Here is a 17,134-nt window from a genome sequence, read left to right as displayed (position 1 = left end):
AGCAGCGGGTACAATCACCCTGGCCTCTATTTCTAATCCTTTCTCTACTCATTTCACGTCCATTTCCCCGGTACCTGAACCCCAGGACATAAAATGCGCATTTCTGCCACCATGCTTGTGCCCACGCTATTCTGCCTAGAAAACCCTGGGCAGATTTTACCGTCTTGCAAGGTCTTTTATTCAACCACATCTTACTGAGCACAGCTACCTTGGGGCAGGCTGAGTATTAGGGGCTGAGTAGGCAGCAGAGAATAAGACACTAGGAGACAGGAGACCACACTCCCAAAGAAGAGGGAAGCCTAAGATCCCTTCTGCCTGGATTGCTGCTCGGCTGAAATCACGCGTGCATGTGTGCACGGTCAATGTCAGGGATCTTGAGAGAGCCTGCAAAAGTCTGTGCAAGTCACATGGAGTGCCCAAGTCCACCTCTGTCAACACTGCCCAGATGGCTTCAAGAGCTGGTTGACCCAGGCTCTTCCAGACCACGAACTGCAATAATATTCCAACCAGCAATGCTCTCTGGAAGCTGCCTTTGAAAAGAGGCAATTAAGCGTCACAACATTCTCACTTATAAATTAAACTCATACCACTTCGAGCAAGGGTCCAGATTTTTTTTCCAATCCACAATCAGCTGCTGGTGGAGGTGAAAAATGTCACCTAGTTTAAAGAAAGAGTCCCTTATGGCTATGGGGCATGTTGGAAAGTTCCCCCGCAGTTACCAAGAGGCTGCTGCAGCACACACTTGGGACTCCACCCTCAATGTCCTGGTTCAATTTCCTATGGGCATCGCTCTACAGAGAGGGAAGGACCTAAGAGGATCACGTACTCCCACCCCATCCTGGGCTGAGATGCTGAGGTCCATAACAACTCTCTCCCAAGGCCACCAGCAAGGGACTCCTCCTCTGTCACGTGCCTTGTGTTTTTTCAACATCGTCTCTTTCAACCTGTACAACAGCCTCAAGGAGGAAGTATTCTTCTTCTTCCCGCTTTGCAGATAAGGAAACCAAAGCTCAAAAGGGTCACACAGGTGGAGAGTGGCAGAGCTGAGATTTCCACTGAATCCTGTCTTCTGATCAGAACACCATGCTGCCTTAGAGAAATCATAGAGGATGAGGCACCCCCCTCCAGGGGGGACCTGGACCTGACAATGAAAGAAATAGCTCCCAGGCACTCTTGGGTCTCTGTTTAAATGTAAAGCTCTTCCTGGTTTTTGTACTGTTAACAAGCCTTTTTGGTCTCCTATTCCAAAGGCCTATCTGGCTAAGACAGGTGCCTGACGAGTCCTCAAGATACAACTCCGTACTCTTCTGCAGTACTCAGTGTCTGCTTTTTACATAGGGATTCAGAACACGAGGGAAGCTGTCAGTTTTCTCTGGATAGAGGCAACTGGCAGTGAAGCAAAAATCAACTTTTGTCCTAGTTAAAGAAATGACGTGAGTTGTTTTTTGGGTAACGATTCTCCTTGCAGCCGCCTCCCTGGAACAGTGAGACATCCCTACAAGTGCTTTCTGACAGGGCCCCCTGATTGTTCTGACAGCTGCCCTTGTGACTAATGCAGGCTGGGAAGCTCGCAGGCACTGCCAAGAAACAACACTGGCCCAAGTTCTCACTCAAGACTTACTCTTTTCCATGGGATGCTAAAAGTACTAATAATACTGTTAATAACCACAACAGTATCAAACTTTTACTGAGAGCCAACTCTGTGCCAGGCAATGGGATAGGTGCTTTATGCAAATTATCTTACTGGAACATCACAAAACCCTGTGAAACGGCCACTATTATTATCCCCATTTTACAGATGGGTAAACTGAGGCTGAGAGCGGTTAAATAAACTTGCCTAAGGTCAGAAAGCATGTAAGCAGCAGAGCTGAGATTTGAAAGCAGGCAGCCTTATTTCAGAACCCACGCTCTCAACCCTGATGCTACCCTCAGTTTCCTCGCCTGTAAAATGGGCCTAATCATTCCAGCCACATCCATTATAAGAGCCATAAGGAAAGTGGAAACTGAAGTTCAGAGAAGTTAAGCAACTTGATCAAGTTTACACAGCCAGCAAGGGACGGAGCCAGGGCCTGAATGGGGTCTTTTGATCCTCCATTATGTGACCTACAGTGTAGTGGCTGAGAGTATGACCTTTGAAATCCTATGTCATTCACTCGTTGTGTGACCCTGGCAAGTTGTTAACTTCTCTGAGCTTTAGTTTCCTCTTCCAGGAAACACAGAACTGTTACGAGTGTTCAGAGAGATGATACGTGTATAGTAATGGCTTGGATCGATGCTAAGTGCATAGTAAAGATTTAGAATACCAGATACAAGGAGGGAAAGTTACAGTATAAGGCTTAAGACTGTGAGCACAAAAGAGAAAAAAAAAATTAAAAGTACCAGCTCAAGAGGCTGAGTGCACAGTCCTGTCATTTACTGTATGGAGGTGGGTGAGTTACTTAAGCTCACTGGGTCTCCACGTCCTCATCTGTAAACTGGGGATAATAACCCAGAGGTGCTGGGAGATTTCAATAAGAAAACACAAGCAAAGTGCTTAGAACAGTCAGGGTCATGTTGACAGGGCACACTCAAAGCAAACTGCTCAGGCTTCCCTGGTGGCGCAGTGGTTGAGAGTCCGCCTGCCGATGCAGGGGACACGGGTTCATGCCCCGGTCCAGGAGGATCCCACATGCCGCGGAGCGGCTGGGCCCGTGAGCCATGGCCACTGAGCCTGCGTGTCCGGAGCCTGTGCTCCGCAAGGGGAGAGGCCACAACAGTGAGAGGCCCGCGTACCGCAAAAAAAAAAATAAAAAGCAAACTGCTCTGATTCTTAATGATAAAAAGTGACCCCTGTTATTTCTACTACTCTCAACCACACTGCTTTTTTGGGTGAAAATGTTTTTAAAACAATTAAATGCTATCAAATAAAGCATTATGGCCATGGCTGCACAAGTCTCATGGTTTGACTTACAACTAACTTTCCCCTCACATCATTCTCTCCTCATTTTGTTCTGCAAACAGATTTCTTTTCTTCGGAAAAGCAGAGGCAGGGTATTCAAATGGAGACTAAAAGGACCCGAAAACCTTCAAAGGGAGAGTGGGTGACTAAAGCAAGGCACTCACCCCAATGGCGGCCTCTCTGAACGGGTGCCCTTCAGAGGCAAAAACACACATCGTCTCTCGGAAGAGATCTCCCAGGCTCAGTGAGGGACCTCCCTGGATTCCCAGCCCAGGCCAGAGCAACCCGTAACACCCCAGGGGACCAGAAGACGGCCCAAAGGCAAGGCCCTGGGTCCTGCAGCCTTTGTGGGTGGTAAGTGCTGACTCCAATTTCTCTATCTTCCTATGAAAATAACTGCACACGTCTCTACAAATGAAAGGCCACTGGTTGCTTGTTTCCCAATAAACTTTCCAACTAAGAAACTGAATGTTAAGTGGATCTGTCAGAGTTCTGTCCAGACATGGCAGCCCTGAGCAGACACCAGAGAAAGAACAAATCTTTCCCGCCCTCTGTTTTCCTCTCCCCCTCTGCTGGTGAGGTGATGCAATCCTCATCTGGAACTTGATAGGATGTAGAAAATAATTACAAATGAAAAGGTTATTCATAATTTTTAAATGAGCTAATTAGTAAACCCAGTCAGACTTGCTCATTACAGTAATTAATAATTGATTATCCTTGAAATGAAACACAATTTTCATCAAAAATCTAATTAAATATCTGTGCTTTTTGCCTGTTGATGAGCTGGTCTGCTAGCAAAGTCTTTGTTAAGGATAGTCGTGCTCAACAGAGACAATTACTTTGATTTTTAATAATTGATAGTTCCTTACAAGTTAGTCCTCACAGCCTGTGATGATGGCCAAGCAACAAGAGCTCATCCCTGGCCCCAGCAACTGGAGGAGGGCAAGCACAAGGCTGCCAGCCCGGCCCATGAGGACAGGTAGGCGCTCACCTCGCACCTGCAGTGCATTCACTGCATTAGCTAACGCTCACTCCAGACTCACAAGCATCCTTCTGAGGTGATGGGCCATGCCGGTTTTCTAGATGAGAAATCGGAACTCAGAGAGAGAAGTGAGATGCCCAAGCGGCTCGGTGGCTGAGCTGGGAGTGGAATCCAGGTTCTCAGGCCGGTGTGAGCTCTGCCCCAGCACCTTGCTGACTTTCCAGGTAACAAAGGGAACACCCCAGGCTTGCCTCTCTGACCTGGTCCTTGGATACAGAATCTAAACTCCTGTTTTAAGTTTTCTATATACATCGGGCTTTGTCAGAAGGACGTATTTATTCTTGGCAAGGACACATTCTCAGTGGACTGACGTCTCCTAACTTGAGAGACGAATTCTCCCACATCGACCTCACATCTACCCTACCCGCAACCTACACTGTCACCCTCCTAGTTGAAGCCCTCAGCGTCTCCTGACTTGTTTATGCAATAGGGCCTGTTCTTTCTTCCTCCATCCTTACCTTTCTGAGATAAACATCTGACTATGTCCTGCCACCGCTTAAAGCCCTTCAATGGCTCCCTGTTGCCCATCCAGTAAGGTCCTTAGCTTGGCCTCCACGGTGATCTTCATAATCTGACCAAACTCTCCTGCATTAGCTCCAGTCGTGTCCCCGACACCCCTCAGTTGCTTCAAACACAGAAACCCCTTTTGCCATCACATTATCCTCTTTCGAGACTTTGAAATGTCCCTTGGTTTGAAATTCCTTTCCTTCACGTCTACTTCTGGCTGTGACTTGAAGAGTCAGCTAAAACATCACCTTTCACAGGAAGCCTCCTCTAGTCCTCCTGGCTGGGGCTGGGTATTCCCATAGTCCCTGAGCTGCCTCAGCCACTTCTAACACTGCTATGTTATCATATCATATCAATCACTGCTTCTAAGCTACAAACACCTCAAGAGTAGGGAATATACTGTTGGCCCTAGCACTCAGCACAGTGCCTGACTGAAGGTACCTACCCTGTTTCGTTTGCTGAATGAAAAAGAAACTTCACAAAATCGTAGATTCTGAGACTTATCAATGTTGGAAGGAAAAGTAAAGGTCCTCCAGAGAACATGCCCAGTCAATGAATGAATCTTTTTCTTGCTTACATGGTCATAAGCACTATTTGCACCCTTCCTAGGTAGGGAACTCACTACTGGCCACAGTAGCCCCTATCTTTAGATAGCTGATGATGGACGGTGTATTCTTACTATAAGGGAGATGAAGGAGCCCATGGGATGGAAAGCAGAAGAGGGCTCATTTAATCATATAAAGAGTGATGCTTTCCTTCTGAACTAGGTTACATAGTACATAGTATAAACCTTGACTTCAACACAAAACAAGCTGATGTCTATGTAGTGAACTACTCGACTCTTGATGAACAGTGACACTGCCTGTTCAAAAGTCTACTCATCTATGAAATATAATAATGTCAGTCAAAAGCAAGGGCTGTGCTAGTGGTTGGTGGGGATACAGTATTGGGAGTGCCACAAAGAAACTTCCATGCCAGGTGACAGTGCTTGGAACCCCACAACCCTCACCAGTAACCCAATCTACATCAATCATGAACCTCGTGCAGAGCCTGGGTGGGTGCTGACCTTTCCCAGTTTGGCTGTTCCTTTTACCCAATGACCCAGGGCAGGGATGGCAAATACGTGGAATGTCAACCATATTCTCCATTCCTGTGACCACAACAGACATCAATAATCAATCACAGAGACTCTTTTCCATCGAGTCTGAATATAGCCTTGGGATCCTTCTCAACACAGCTTTCTAGGTGGCGACAGCTAATCAATCAGACAGAAGAATAGATAAACACGTATGCCAACCTGACCCTGATGCCGTGAAATTCTGTAAGCCAATCTTCACAGGGGGAAAAGAGACCCCGGATACCAGACGAGGCTTATTATACCTCGAGATGTTTAAGGAGACCTCCTTGTTTGCAGGGCTATCGTTTTCCTAGTTACTTGTTTTTATTTAATTCAAAGATCTTGAAAGGGAAGTAACCTTACAGCTTACATCACCCAAACCCCCAACCATGCTTGAACCCCTTCTCCGCATCCCGAACAAGTGGGAGCCAGACCTCTCAAGACAGTTCTTTTCCATCCACGATGACTTTGCTTGTCGCTAAGTTCTTTTTCACAATGGGCGGCACTCGGTCTTCCTTTGGCTTCTGCCAGCTAGTTCCATTTCTATTTATTGGGCTTATACTAAAAGGTTCCCTTTGCCGATAGAATAACCTCAGAATGCCTTAGCGTGGGTTCGAGGCCTTCTCAAGCTGGTCTGACCTACCTTAAATCTTAGAATTATAGAATTTGAAGGCTGGAAAGGACAGAGGGTTAAGCCCACCCCGCTGGATGCCTTTACTAAGAGGCTGATTTTCATAGAGGCAGCAGACTCTGCACAACATCCCGAGATCTCTTCAGATTAATAGCTTTCCTGGGAGCGGACCAAAGACCAAACACAGGGGTCTGAAGCAGGAAACCAGACTGTGCTGCAAGTAAGTCAAAAGAGTGCACAGTGGGAGGCATCGCAAGCGGGGCAGTGGGTCCGGAGGAGTTTCTTACATCACGGACGTGCCCTGGGGTCTGGTAGGAAGGCCGATCAGTGCTGCTCTGGGTCTCTGCGCTCGCTCAGGCAGCTCTAACTGCTCCCTGGGACCCTTTCTGACACTCGACCTTGGCTCCCCACAGATGGCCCTGCCCGACCGCCACCTTCGGACATGCCGTCTGGCTTGAGGTCACACACTCTGACCTTTGGCAGTTTGTCTCCAACCCCAGGGCGCCCTGCCTCCTTCCTGCTCCTCGCTGTGGCACCAACAGGAGAGGCCAGCCTCCTGTTCAGCTGCCCAACTTGTCATTTCATTTCTAGGGACTCCCATCTATGACACTCACGTCACAGATGACCACGTCAAAAGCCGGTCTTGGTGAGTGCTTTTGCCTGATGCCAGGCCTCCACCACACGAGAGAGCCAACGCAGAGCTTCCTCCCTGGTATACGTGCAGGAGCATGAGAGAGAGGGCCCTGAGAGCTGACCTGGATAGTCAGGGCAGGGGGAGGGGGGCGGGTGCAGGCCAGGCCAGTGATCCAGGGCTGAGCGGCTCACCCTGCAAGCTCTGACTGCCGTGCTGGCAAGGTGCCTTCATGCCCACAGGTGTCTCGGTCACTGCCCTATGGGCCAAAGGGGACGCAGGGGAAGCTGGAGTGAGGGAGGTGCTTACCCACAAAGTACGCAAGCAGGATGACCAGCGTGGCTGAGATGGCAATGGCGCTCAGGGCCGCGCACTTCCAGTTACAGTACTTGGAGGGCTTCTTGAGGTTGAAGGCCGGTCGGGAGAAGGTGCTACGGGGCAGGGGTCGGGGCGGAGGTGAGTACACGGTGCTGGACGTCAGAGGGTACCCCGGCGACGTGGTGCAGAAGAGTGGGGAGGTGCCTCCCGGCTTGAAGAGGAAGTGCCTGTGGATGGAGAGAAGCCAGAGGGCGTCAGGGGCTGACGACTCACCAGGAGCCCACACTGACCTGAGGATGCAGGCAGCAGTAGAAGAAGCATGCAGAGGAGCCTGGGGAGAGAGAGAGAGAATCAGCACGGAGGAGACGGAGGGACAGAAAAACAGAGAATCATGTACCAGACCATAAAACAGGGCACACGAAGACACGTTTCCACGAAACACGGATGGGACAGCCCTGCCCATGGGGAACCCACCCAAGCCAAGGCGGAAGGTGTTACCAGCTGGACAGAAGGCTGAGTGTTGAGATCCTTTTCCTGGGAAGGGATGGGGCTGGGATGCTGCTTCTTGGGGAATAAACTAGATGTTTTCTAAAATTACTGCAGTAACTTGGAACGTGTCTAAAATCCTGTTCTGCCCCCCTGGAGATTATGAAACCGAAAAAATTCCGTCTCCCTCCAATACGTCCTTTGACTTTGTACCGTGGTGGAGGAATAAAATACCAATCGTTTTAAAGGGGGTTTTGGTAGGAGTGGGAACCAAGAAACCACCACTAAGCTCTGCCAGGGTCAAGAGTCCCCTAGTGGCTGCTACACAGCCAATGGCAACAAATGCCTTCTAAGCACTCTCCTCAAAAGCCAGTCTGCTGGGACTTCCCTGGTGATCCAGTGGTAAAGAATCTGCCTTACAATGCAGGGGACGCGGGTTCGATCCCTGGTCAGGGAACTAAGATCCCACGCGTCGCAGGCAAATATAAATAAATAAATAATAAATCTTAAAAAAAAGATACTTCAATTTTAAAAGCCAGTCTGCTGCCTTCCAAGCCCCTGGTAAAAGCCATGGGAGGGGACAGATGGGCAACTGCAGCCCGGCTACAGTCTTGAGGGCCGCACAGCAAGGTCAAAGCACATGGTTGTGGCCAAACTAAGTGCCAGGAAGTCCTCCACAGCTTGGCTTTAACCACGGCCACGAGAGGACTGGGACACAGCCTGGGAAACGGGGTGCACTGGTTGCACTGCATGCCCCTGAAGTCTTGGGGTCAAAGGTAATACTTAGAGGAATCTTGTACCCTGCTGGGGTGCAAGATGACTCAGGCCACAGAATACATACTCAGGGCCAGCATACACACAATACAGAGCCTGTGCTGCATAAAAGCTGCTACGTGAGATGGCTTTCAGAATGGCAGAGGCAGCCAATGAGATGCTAGGAGCGTCATATTAACAGGACTGCTGTTAATATGCCGGGGGACAGTGTATTCCAAGGATAAACTCTTTCAAGCTGAACATGGACTTGGGGATGGGCATGCAACATGGCTTCATCACTTCCCCCAGGAGATCCCAGGGAAAGGTCTCAGAGTCTGCATGCAAGTGCAGGAGCCACAGGGAGAGCACACACAGACAGGAGAAGCATGGGGATGTCACCTACCCATCACTGTAAGACCCATCGTGGCGGGAGGTGCTGAGAATGTCCATCTCAATGAGGTTGTCCTGCAATGTCCCTAGGAATGGCTGCTTGCCTAGGTTTCTATGCACACATGGAGACATGAATGAAGCAATGAGTCATGCATCAATGAAGGGGGAGAGTAGAGAAACACACAAAGTGGCTGACGGGTGCAGCTGTGCGTGAGACCAACAGGATGCAGTTTCCAGGCGATGGGTCTGTGTGCAAGCCACAAGCGCCCGGGGTCTGCCTGGCCCGGAGCGTCTGGAGGGAGTATTCTCCATACAAACCTGTATGTCTGCCAGTTGTGTGCATCAAATCACAGAGCTGACTGGTGAAGACTGACTGCGGCTCAGGTGCTGAGCTAGGCATGTTACAGCCATTTACCTCAAGTCTTCAAAAGAGGCAGTGCAAGGAAGGCAGTGTCATCCCCATTCTACAGACGAGGAAATGGAGATGTGGAGAGGTCCCAGGGCCAGCCAAGGCTACCAGCTAGCAAGGCTCAAAGCAGGAATTTGAGCGCAAGTTTATCTGTTCCGAAGCCCGTGCTTTCTCCTCTACGTCACCCTGCCTACATCTGCTTTAACAACAGCCAGCGATGCATACTTTGCTTGTCCAAAGGAAAAAGACAGACAAGCATTTTGGGCCATTTGCTTCTAAAGCTGTGGTTTTCAAACTTGCGTAAGCACCAGAATCCTCTGGAGGGCTGTGCTTTGCTGAGACCCAGTCCCAGAAATTCGGGGTCAGTAGGTGTTGGGGGCCTGGGGACCTGCATTTCTCACAAGTCCCCAAGCTGTGATGATACTGGAGCGTCAGGGTCCTTTGGCAGTGCAGGGACCTGGGTGATGACTGATTGGCGAGGCTGGCACCCCACAGAGACACAGGGGGAGGCTCTTTTGTCCCTCCACATGCACTGAGGGCAGTGCAGCATTTCGGGACCCAGGACGCAGGTAGACACACTAGCTATTTTAGTCTCAACCGTGCCTCCTAAGTGGCGTCACTCACACATGAGTGCATGGGATCCTGTTTTCTGATATTTCAGGATTGCCGCCACCTCCCTTGAATCATTTCGAAGAAGCCGGTGGTGGATGCAGCCTGCTGTGTGTGCCCAAGCGAAGGACTGACTGCAGAAAGCTACCTTTCACGCCCAGCCCTGCCAGGGACCATCCTTCTGACTTTGACCAGGTCGTAAGAACCGGAAAACCTAAATTCAAGTCCCTTTTCTGCCGCTTTCGTGCTGTGTGACTTTGTGTAAATACTTCTTTAACCTCTTCTAATCTTATACTACTTTTTTCATCTGTAAAATGGGGCTAATAATACTAAGCTCACAGGTTGCTATAGGACCAACTGAGGAATGTTGGAAGCTTTTCAAGGGCTAAACAAAGATTACAGAAGTACTAATGCTAACTATAATAGCGACTACCTACCCTACATCCACCATATGCTTTTCACTGTCTAGAACTCTGCAACTATTATCCAGTATAAATCTTCCTCTTCACAACAACCTACAAAGTCTCTGCCATCATCTCTGTTTTGCGGGCTGGCACGGCAAGGCTCGGAGAAGTAACTCTCCTAAGGTCCTACCGTACAGTAAATGAGCGGCCGAGCTTGACGGCAGCCTGAGTTTGTCTGACACCAGAGCTCAGGCCCTCCCTGCCTGTAACCCTGGGTCGCTGCCGAGCCTGTGGCTTTGCCCCTGGCCGGCCTCACAGACCAACGCGAGGGGTTGTAAGTACTACCTCAGAGCACCATTTCGTGGGCACTCCTGGGTACAGGCAACACTGTTTTGCAGCCGGGCCTCTGAGTACCGCCGTGGTGGTGGGGACCTTCCCTTTGAGAGGACCCTGAAGCAGTCTGGGTCCAGCAGCCTGCGTGGCAGGCGGTTCTGATAGCGTTCACTACTCCAGGGCATCCCACAGAGCCTGGGAGTTCCTGCAGGGGAGTCCCTCAGAGTAGCCCCATTTCTGCCCCCAGACAGATGGCCTCCTGATGGGAGGTCTTGTGACACAGTGGGAGGTACACAGGCCCCGGGGTCAGCAGGGTCTGGTTCTATCATGCCCCGGGGCCTCAAGCAGGTGAGTCTGTCTCTCTGATCGTTCATAAGCCAGGAGACTCACTCGCGTTAGAAATCCAGATGATACTTCTCCTGAAGTATCACCTGGCTCATGTCACTGCCCTGCTCTCATCCCTCCAATGGCATCACAGGAATAAAACCATAGTCCTTACTGGAGCCCACAAGATCTTGTAAGATCTGACCCACTGCTACCTCTCCAACCTCATTTTCTATGCTACCCTGGCCTCCTCGCTGTTTCTCCAACAGGCTAAGCCTTCGCTGCTACTTGCCTGAATCACGTGCCCCCAGGTATCTGCACAGATCAGTGCCTCCCTTCTCACCCTAACTATAAAAGCTCCCGCCCTACTCTTTCTAGTCACCCACTGGCCCCCTGCACTGCTTTAGATTTCCACATAGCACTAGACATGCACACACACACGTATGTATATATGTATATGTATGTGTGCAAGCGTACGTGTGTGTCTGTGTGTGTGTGTATAATATGCTTATTGTGCTTTTTGCTAATGCCATTTAGTTTCATGAGGGTAGAAATCTCAGGTCGTATTCTCTGCCCGTGTGCCCAGAGTCTAGAAGAGTCCCTGACACGTGGAAGCAGGCACTCATGTAACATTTGCCGAATACTGCAGACGATGAGGTATACAAAGGTAAGCGTGCTGGCATAGCGCTAGCATGCAGTTGGCGTTTAACTGAGGGTAGCACAGGTGATGTTTTATTATTATTTCATCTATTCCCTGCATTTCACGAGGAAATTTTCAGCCTTCTTATAGTCTATAGCGCCCAGCCTGAGCAGGCCCTAACTGCCCCTGTCCAGGGGCCCCAGGGATGAGTTCTTGCTGTCGCCCTAGGGCCTGAGGGCGGCTGCGTGGCACGCTCGCCAGAACGTGTAGGAGTCTGGCCTGCATCGCTAGGTAAGGACTATGCTCTCAGAGAGTCAAATCTGTACTTAGGATGCATCAGAAACAAATAAATAAATACATTCAGGGAAAAAAGACAAAAGATAAAGATGAAAATGTTAACAGTGGGGATTTTCCACTGTCCGCATCAAGAGTGATTTTAATTTTTAATTTTGTAATTCAAAAGGAAACAGTTATTTAAAAAGAGAGAGCAGACAAGTATCTCCTAAAAGTACAGATCTATTCAAACAAGGGGAGAGGCAATGCAAGAGAACAAAGGGTTTCTAGAGTGATAGAGTGCATACGATTTCCTGAAAGAGCGTCCACACCCATGCTAACTTGGATGTTAATCATTTAGATCACTTGGGAGTTTGGGGTGACATGAGCACTTGCTGAAATGCTGCCTATTCAGATGCTATTATTGCCTTGAAATAGTAAGCCTCATTCTGTACTTTCAAAACTGAGTTCTGGGTCAAATTATTAGATCTCATTTGACTGCTGAGAAAACCAAGACCCAGAGAGACATGTGTCCTGCTCCCATCCACACAGCAAGTCAGTGGCAGAGCTGGAACGAAAACCCGGGTGTCCAGACTCCCAGTTCAAGGCTCCCTACTAAATTTCCTGTCTATCTCTGCCCCCAACACTCTGGGTTTCTGGTTCTTCTGAAACACAGAAGTGATGAGGATTTCCTCATGGGGAACCTGCGCTGCTGAGCCCTCCTAGGGTCACAGTCCTGCAGGGTCTCCAGCCACTGCTGCTGGGAGCTCAGGTATGGCCACTGGATTCATCTGACCTCACGTTGGTGGGTGTTGTTAACTCACTTTACAGATATGGAAACTGAGGCCCAGATAAGTTAAGTGATAGCCTAAGATCACACGGCAGTGGAAAGCTAGAGATGGGACTCAAACTCAGATCTCTCCCGCCTCACAGCCCCAAGCTGCCTGTGAGGAAACAGTTGCCGCTGGCTTGGAGAAGGAACTGCAGTGTAGTGCTAGACTGCTCTTAAAGCTCTTCTTAGAGAGGGGAGGGGACTGGCTCCCCTCTAAGCCTGAGGGGGGGCCCTGGGCCAGTCCCTGAGCTGCAGGGTTCCATCTCTCTGACCCAGGGCCGGTTGAGCTTGCCTCCCAAGCACAAAATGCATGGCTTTGGGGAAGGAAGTGGCTGGGAAGCTGCAGTGGCCAGTAGTTCTTCCGGGACTGCCCTGTTCAGCAGCCCAGCTTCTCACCATGAGCCCACTGTCCTGGACCATGTTTCCACCCCCTAAGCCCTGGGACAGCCACCCGGTAGAGCAGGACAGGCAGGGATCACGCCCCACACTCTGCAGACCCCCACCCCTGCCAAGGTGTGCGGGGTGTTAAGAGACTTGGCCAAGACCACGCTTAGCGTTAGTTACGGAGCTGGCATGGGAACAAATGGATGAACAAAGAAACAAAAATGAAGCAGGTCTTCCCTGCCAATCTCATGACGTCAGTCTCAATTTGCAAGACGTTGGCAGCTTCTACCACCCCCAGCCCCCATGCCCACGGGGAGAAGTGCAACCTCCTGTTCATGGAACTCAAGGTCCTCCACCAGGGACCCCCATTTACTGTCATCTCCACTGGGAAGCCCCTGCAGCTCCCACTTCACCAAACTCTTGACTCTCTCTCCGAAAGGCCAAGCTCCCTCCTGGTCTTTGCACACTGCCCCTCATCTCAGAATTCCTCTCTCCCTGCAGATTCTACTAATGCATGCCCCAAGAGGCTACATTCAATAATCAGGAAGGCAGTGCTGGACAGCAGTTAGGGGCAGAAGCTCCAGAGTCAGCCGGCCTGGGCACGGCTCCTGGCCCTGCCATTTGCTGACTGTGGCTCCTTAGGCAAGTGACTTAAGCTTTCTGTTCTTCAGATTCTTCACCTCTAAAGCGAGGAGGAGAATAAGACTGCCTTTCTGTGCAGAAGAGTTAAGATAGCAGTCCTGACTGCTATCCTTCGAAAGGCCTGCTTATAAGGTTGGCCCTTGACTGGTGTCTGGGAGCTCAGGGTTCAGGAGGGTTCCCACCATCAACTGGTAAGAGGGGCTGACTCACTGAGTTTTATTTGTACAAACAATATGGTTTATGCTGAACACCTGCTTTCCTTCTGGGAGTCTGGATTTGGGGTACTTGCCAGGCAGGTGATGTCCGTGTGACCAGCCCCCAGTAAAACCCCTGGGCCCTGAGTCTCTAATGAGCTTCCTTGGTTGGGAGCTCATCACAGCACCCAGTAAGGGCTCTCTGAGTGTTTGTTATGATTGTTATTTGAGGCTTCCAAGCCGAGGGAGCCACACCCTCTCCTCTCCTCTCACAGCACCATCCAGACAGCCCTGTCTCCATTCATTCATCTATGGGTCTGCCTCCCTCCCTAGACCTCCAGCTTCTTATGTGGCAGTGGCTGTATCTTATGCATGTCTGTGATGGAATCACCAATGACAGGGACGACTGTCCTTCCCAGTTCCCTGCGATGCTCAGGGGCTGGCCTGGCGCACCAGCAGACACCGTGTGCCATTCTGGGAAGCGCATCAGGGCTGGAGACCACGGGATAGTCTCCCATCCCTGAGGGTGGGCAGAGCTGTTCCCCAAATTGAGTATGACCACAAAGTGGCCCCCAGGCTCCCAAACCAGGCCTGAGATCACATGAGTTAGAGCTGAGGTCTGGCAGCCTTCTGCTCCAGCTTCCCCTTCATCCGACAGGAGCCTGATGGTTTATTAATCAGGCAGTCCCTGTGGAATCAATTATGCGTCTGATGCCGCAGAGTGTGAAAGAAGTGGATCAGGTTTTAGGGGACCCTGAACACATGGCTCCCACCAGAATGGACCACAGATGCACCTGCAGGGCTTAAAGCAATATCACACCCCAGCTCTGGGGAGCACAGGTAGACTTGATCTCCTCCTTGGGGGACTCAGTCACCCTGGGGGAGTGTCAGAGGCACAGCGGGGGCAGAGAAAGGAGTGGGTTAACCAGGTCTTCTCTCTCCTTCGTCCTTCTGCTAGCCTTCCTTTTCCTGCCAGCATGCAACTGAATTCCCCCCTGGTCATTCTACCAGCTGTTATGGTATTTGCTCAGCTATTTATTTTAGACTCTCAACAGAACCTCAGTGTGACAATTAGGGAAGGGTCTGTGGCTGTTTCTCTGGCATCAGGAGGCCCCCTGTTCTGGTGGCGCTTGGCAAAGCTGTTTAGGACAACGGTCTCAAACAGGCCCTGCTCTCTGCGGCTTCTAGGGCTTTGCTCAGGCTGTGCCTCTCCAGGCCCTCCTTTCCTTCCTGCCTCTCCCTGGGGAATCCTGCTTTTCGACACAGTCACATAGCACCAGGTCCGTTGGGAAGTCTTCTCTGTGCCCTACTCAAGTCTCAGGTGAGTATATGTATCCATTCATTTGTTCCATCATTCACTCACTCATTCATTTCACCTGTGTGTTACTATCTGTCAAGCCCCCAGCAGGTGGCAAGGCTGTGTTGTGTGCTGGGGATCCCGAGGCAATTAGAACACATCTCCTGTGCTTATCTCTATCCTACTGCAAGAGTCTATTCTCTTAAATGTCTCAGGCACACAGTAGGCATTGCGTGAATACTTACTGGACAACAAGTACTACATGATAAGCAGTTGAACACTTACGGTGTGCTAAGACATGTGCAGGTATTATTTTATGTAATCGCTCCAACAACCTTAGGAGGCAGTTTGGTAGATTCAAGGTGGATGAAAATTCTTGGCACCTCTCCCTTTGAGAAGTGGGGTCTACTGTCCCTCCCTTGAAGCTGGCTGGCCTGTGACTGCTTTGACCAACAGAATATGGCAAAAGTGACACCGTGCCAGTTCCAGGCCAAGCCGTTTAGGAGGATCAACGGCTTCTTGTCTCAGTGCAGTGGAGCCTTGAGCTGCTGAGGACAAAGTACAGTTCGCTGCAGGGAAGGCCATGTGGAGAGACCCTGAGACCACATCAGAAGGAGAGGGGCCCTACCGAGCCTAGCTTTCCAGCTGTCTCCCCCAAGGTGTCAGGCACGTGAGTGAAGCCATCTTGGATCCTTCAGACCAGACCAGCCAAGAGCCAAATACCACTGATTGACCCCAGTCTATCCCACGTGGAGCAGAAGACCAGCCCAGCTGAGCTCTTCCTGAACTGCTGATTCACACTATGAAGTACAATCAACTGGTGTTTTTTAAACCACTAAGTTTTGGGTAGTTTGTTATGTGGCAATAGATCATCAGAACAGGAATTTGCTAATATTTTCTCCCTTTTAGAGACGAAGACTTATAAGATCTAGGTCCACAGCTAGTGAGCACTGGGGTGGGGGTGGGGGGTCTGAGCATAGGGTGTGTCTGACCCTGAAATCTGTGCTTTGAACAACTCGCTACAGTGAGTGGACCATCACTGATGCCCTCAGAACATCAGGGCCAAACTCACTTCTTCCAAGCAGACAAGAGATAGAACCTGTGATTTCCTCTCAATTCTTCTAGTGAGTAGGAGCTTAATAAATATTTTTGAATGACTTTTTTCTTCACAGGGTTGGTATGGGGAGCAGATATATATGGCAAAAATGGAAACGGCTTTTATAGCATGTATTTTAATGCCGGGCACTGTGCTGTGTGTTTCTCATACATTTCATTCACTCCCAACCCAACAGGCATGAATTCTTAACCCAATTTACAGATGGCGACATCAAGGTTTAGAGACGTTAAGGAGGCTGTCCAGCTAGTAAGCACTACAGCCAAGGTAGGAATCCACATCCACCTGATCTAAAGCCCACATCCTTCCCACCTCACCAAGCTGATCACAATTACTTCTGATTCTATCTGCCAGACTTGACACTGATCCCTCTTAAACTATACCTTGTTAGTTTTCTGCTGTCAACCAGTTGGTATGAAGATCTAGAATTCTGATAGTTTTATCCACTGTATCAGGCACCTCTCCCAGTTTCAGGCTTTTTTTTTTTTTTTTTTTTTTTTTTTGTGCGGTACGCGGGCCTCTCACTGTTGTGGCCTCTCCCACTGTGGAGCACAGGCTCCGGACGCGCGGGCTCAGTGGCCATGGCTCACGGGCCCAGCTGCTCTGCGGCATGTGGGATCTTCCCGGACCTGCATGGGCAGGTGGACTCTCAACCACTGTGCCACCAGGGAAGTCCAGTTTTAGGCTATCTTTAGATGCACAGAACTCTGAGGTCACAGCAGAAACCTTCCTCAAACATTTCATCTGGGTCTTCAAGGACTTTGCTAGACCAAGAAGTGAGGAGGAAGGTGACTCTGGCAGAGAGTTGTGCAAAGAGTATGTGCAAAGGCACAGGGGCATGAAAGGCCTGGGGATTTGATGGAATA

General features: G+C 50.0%; 1 protein-coding gene across 4 annotated transcripts in view; it reads right to left on the bottom strand.

Moving 5' to 3' along the window:
• Window positions 1–17,134, bottom strand: part of TENM4 (teneurin transmembrane protein 4) — a gene marked incomplete at both ends in the record, with an annotated part of 385,043 nt that overhangs the window by 214,148 nt on the left and 153,761 nt on the right. For 3 of the 4 annotated variants that reach the window (XM_082844520.1, XM_082844522.1, XM_082844519.1), the window contains 2 exons: window positions 7,176–7,411; window positions 8,827–8,925. In XM_082844520.1, coding sequence (XP_082700646.1) covers window positions 7,176–7,411; window positions 8,827–8,925 — 335 coding nt within the window. The remainder of the gene's footprint in view (window positions 1–7,175; window positions 7,412–8,826; window positions 8,926–17,134) is intronic. The other variant, XM_082844521.1, reaches the window with a different exon arrangement.

The sequence above is a fragment of the Leucopleurus acutus genome, assembly GCF_964270905.1.
Source record: "Leucopleurus acutus genome assembly, chromosome: 8".
NCBI lineage: Eukaryota > Metazoa > Chordata > Mammalia > Artiodactyla > Delphinidae > Leucopleurus > Leucopleurus acutus.
This window is presented reverse-complemented; position numbering and strand designations above follow the sequence as displayed.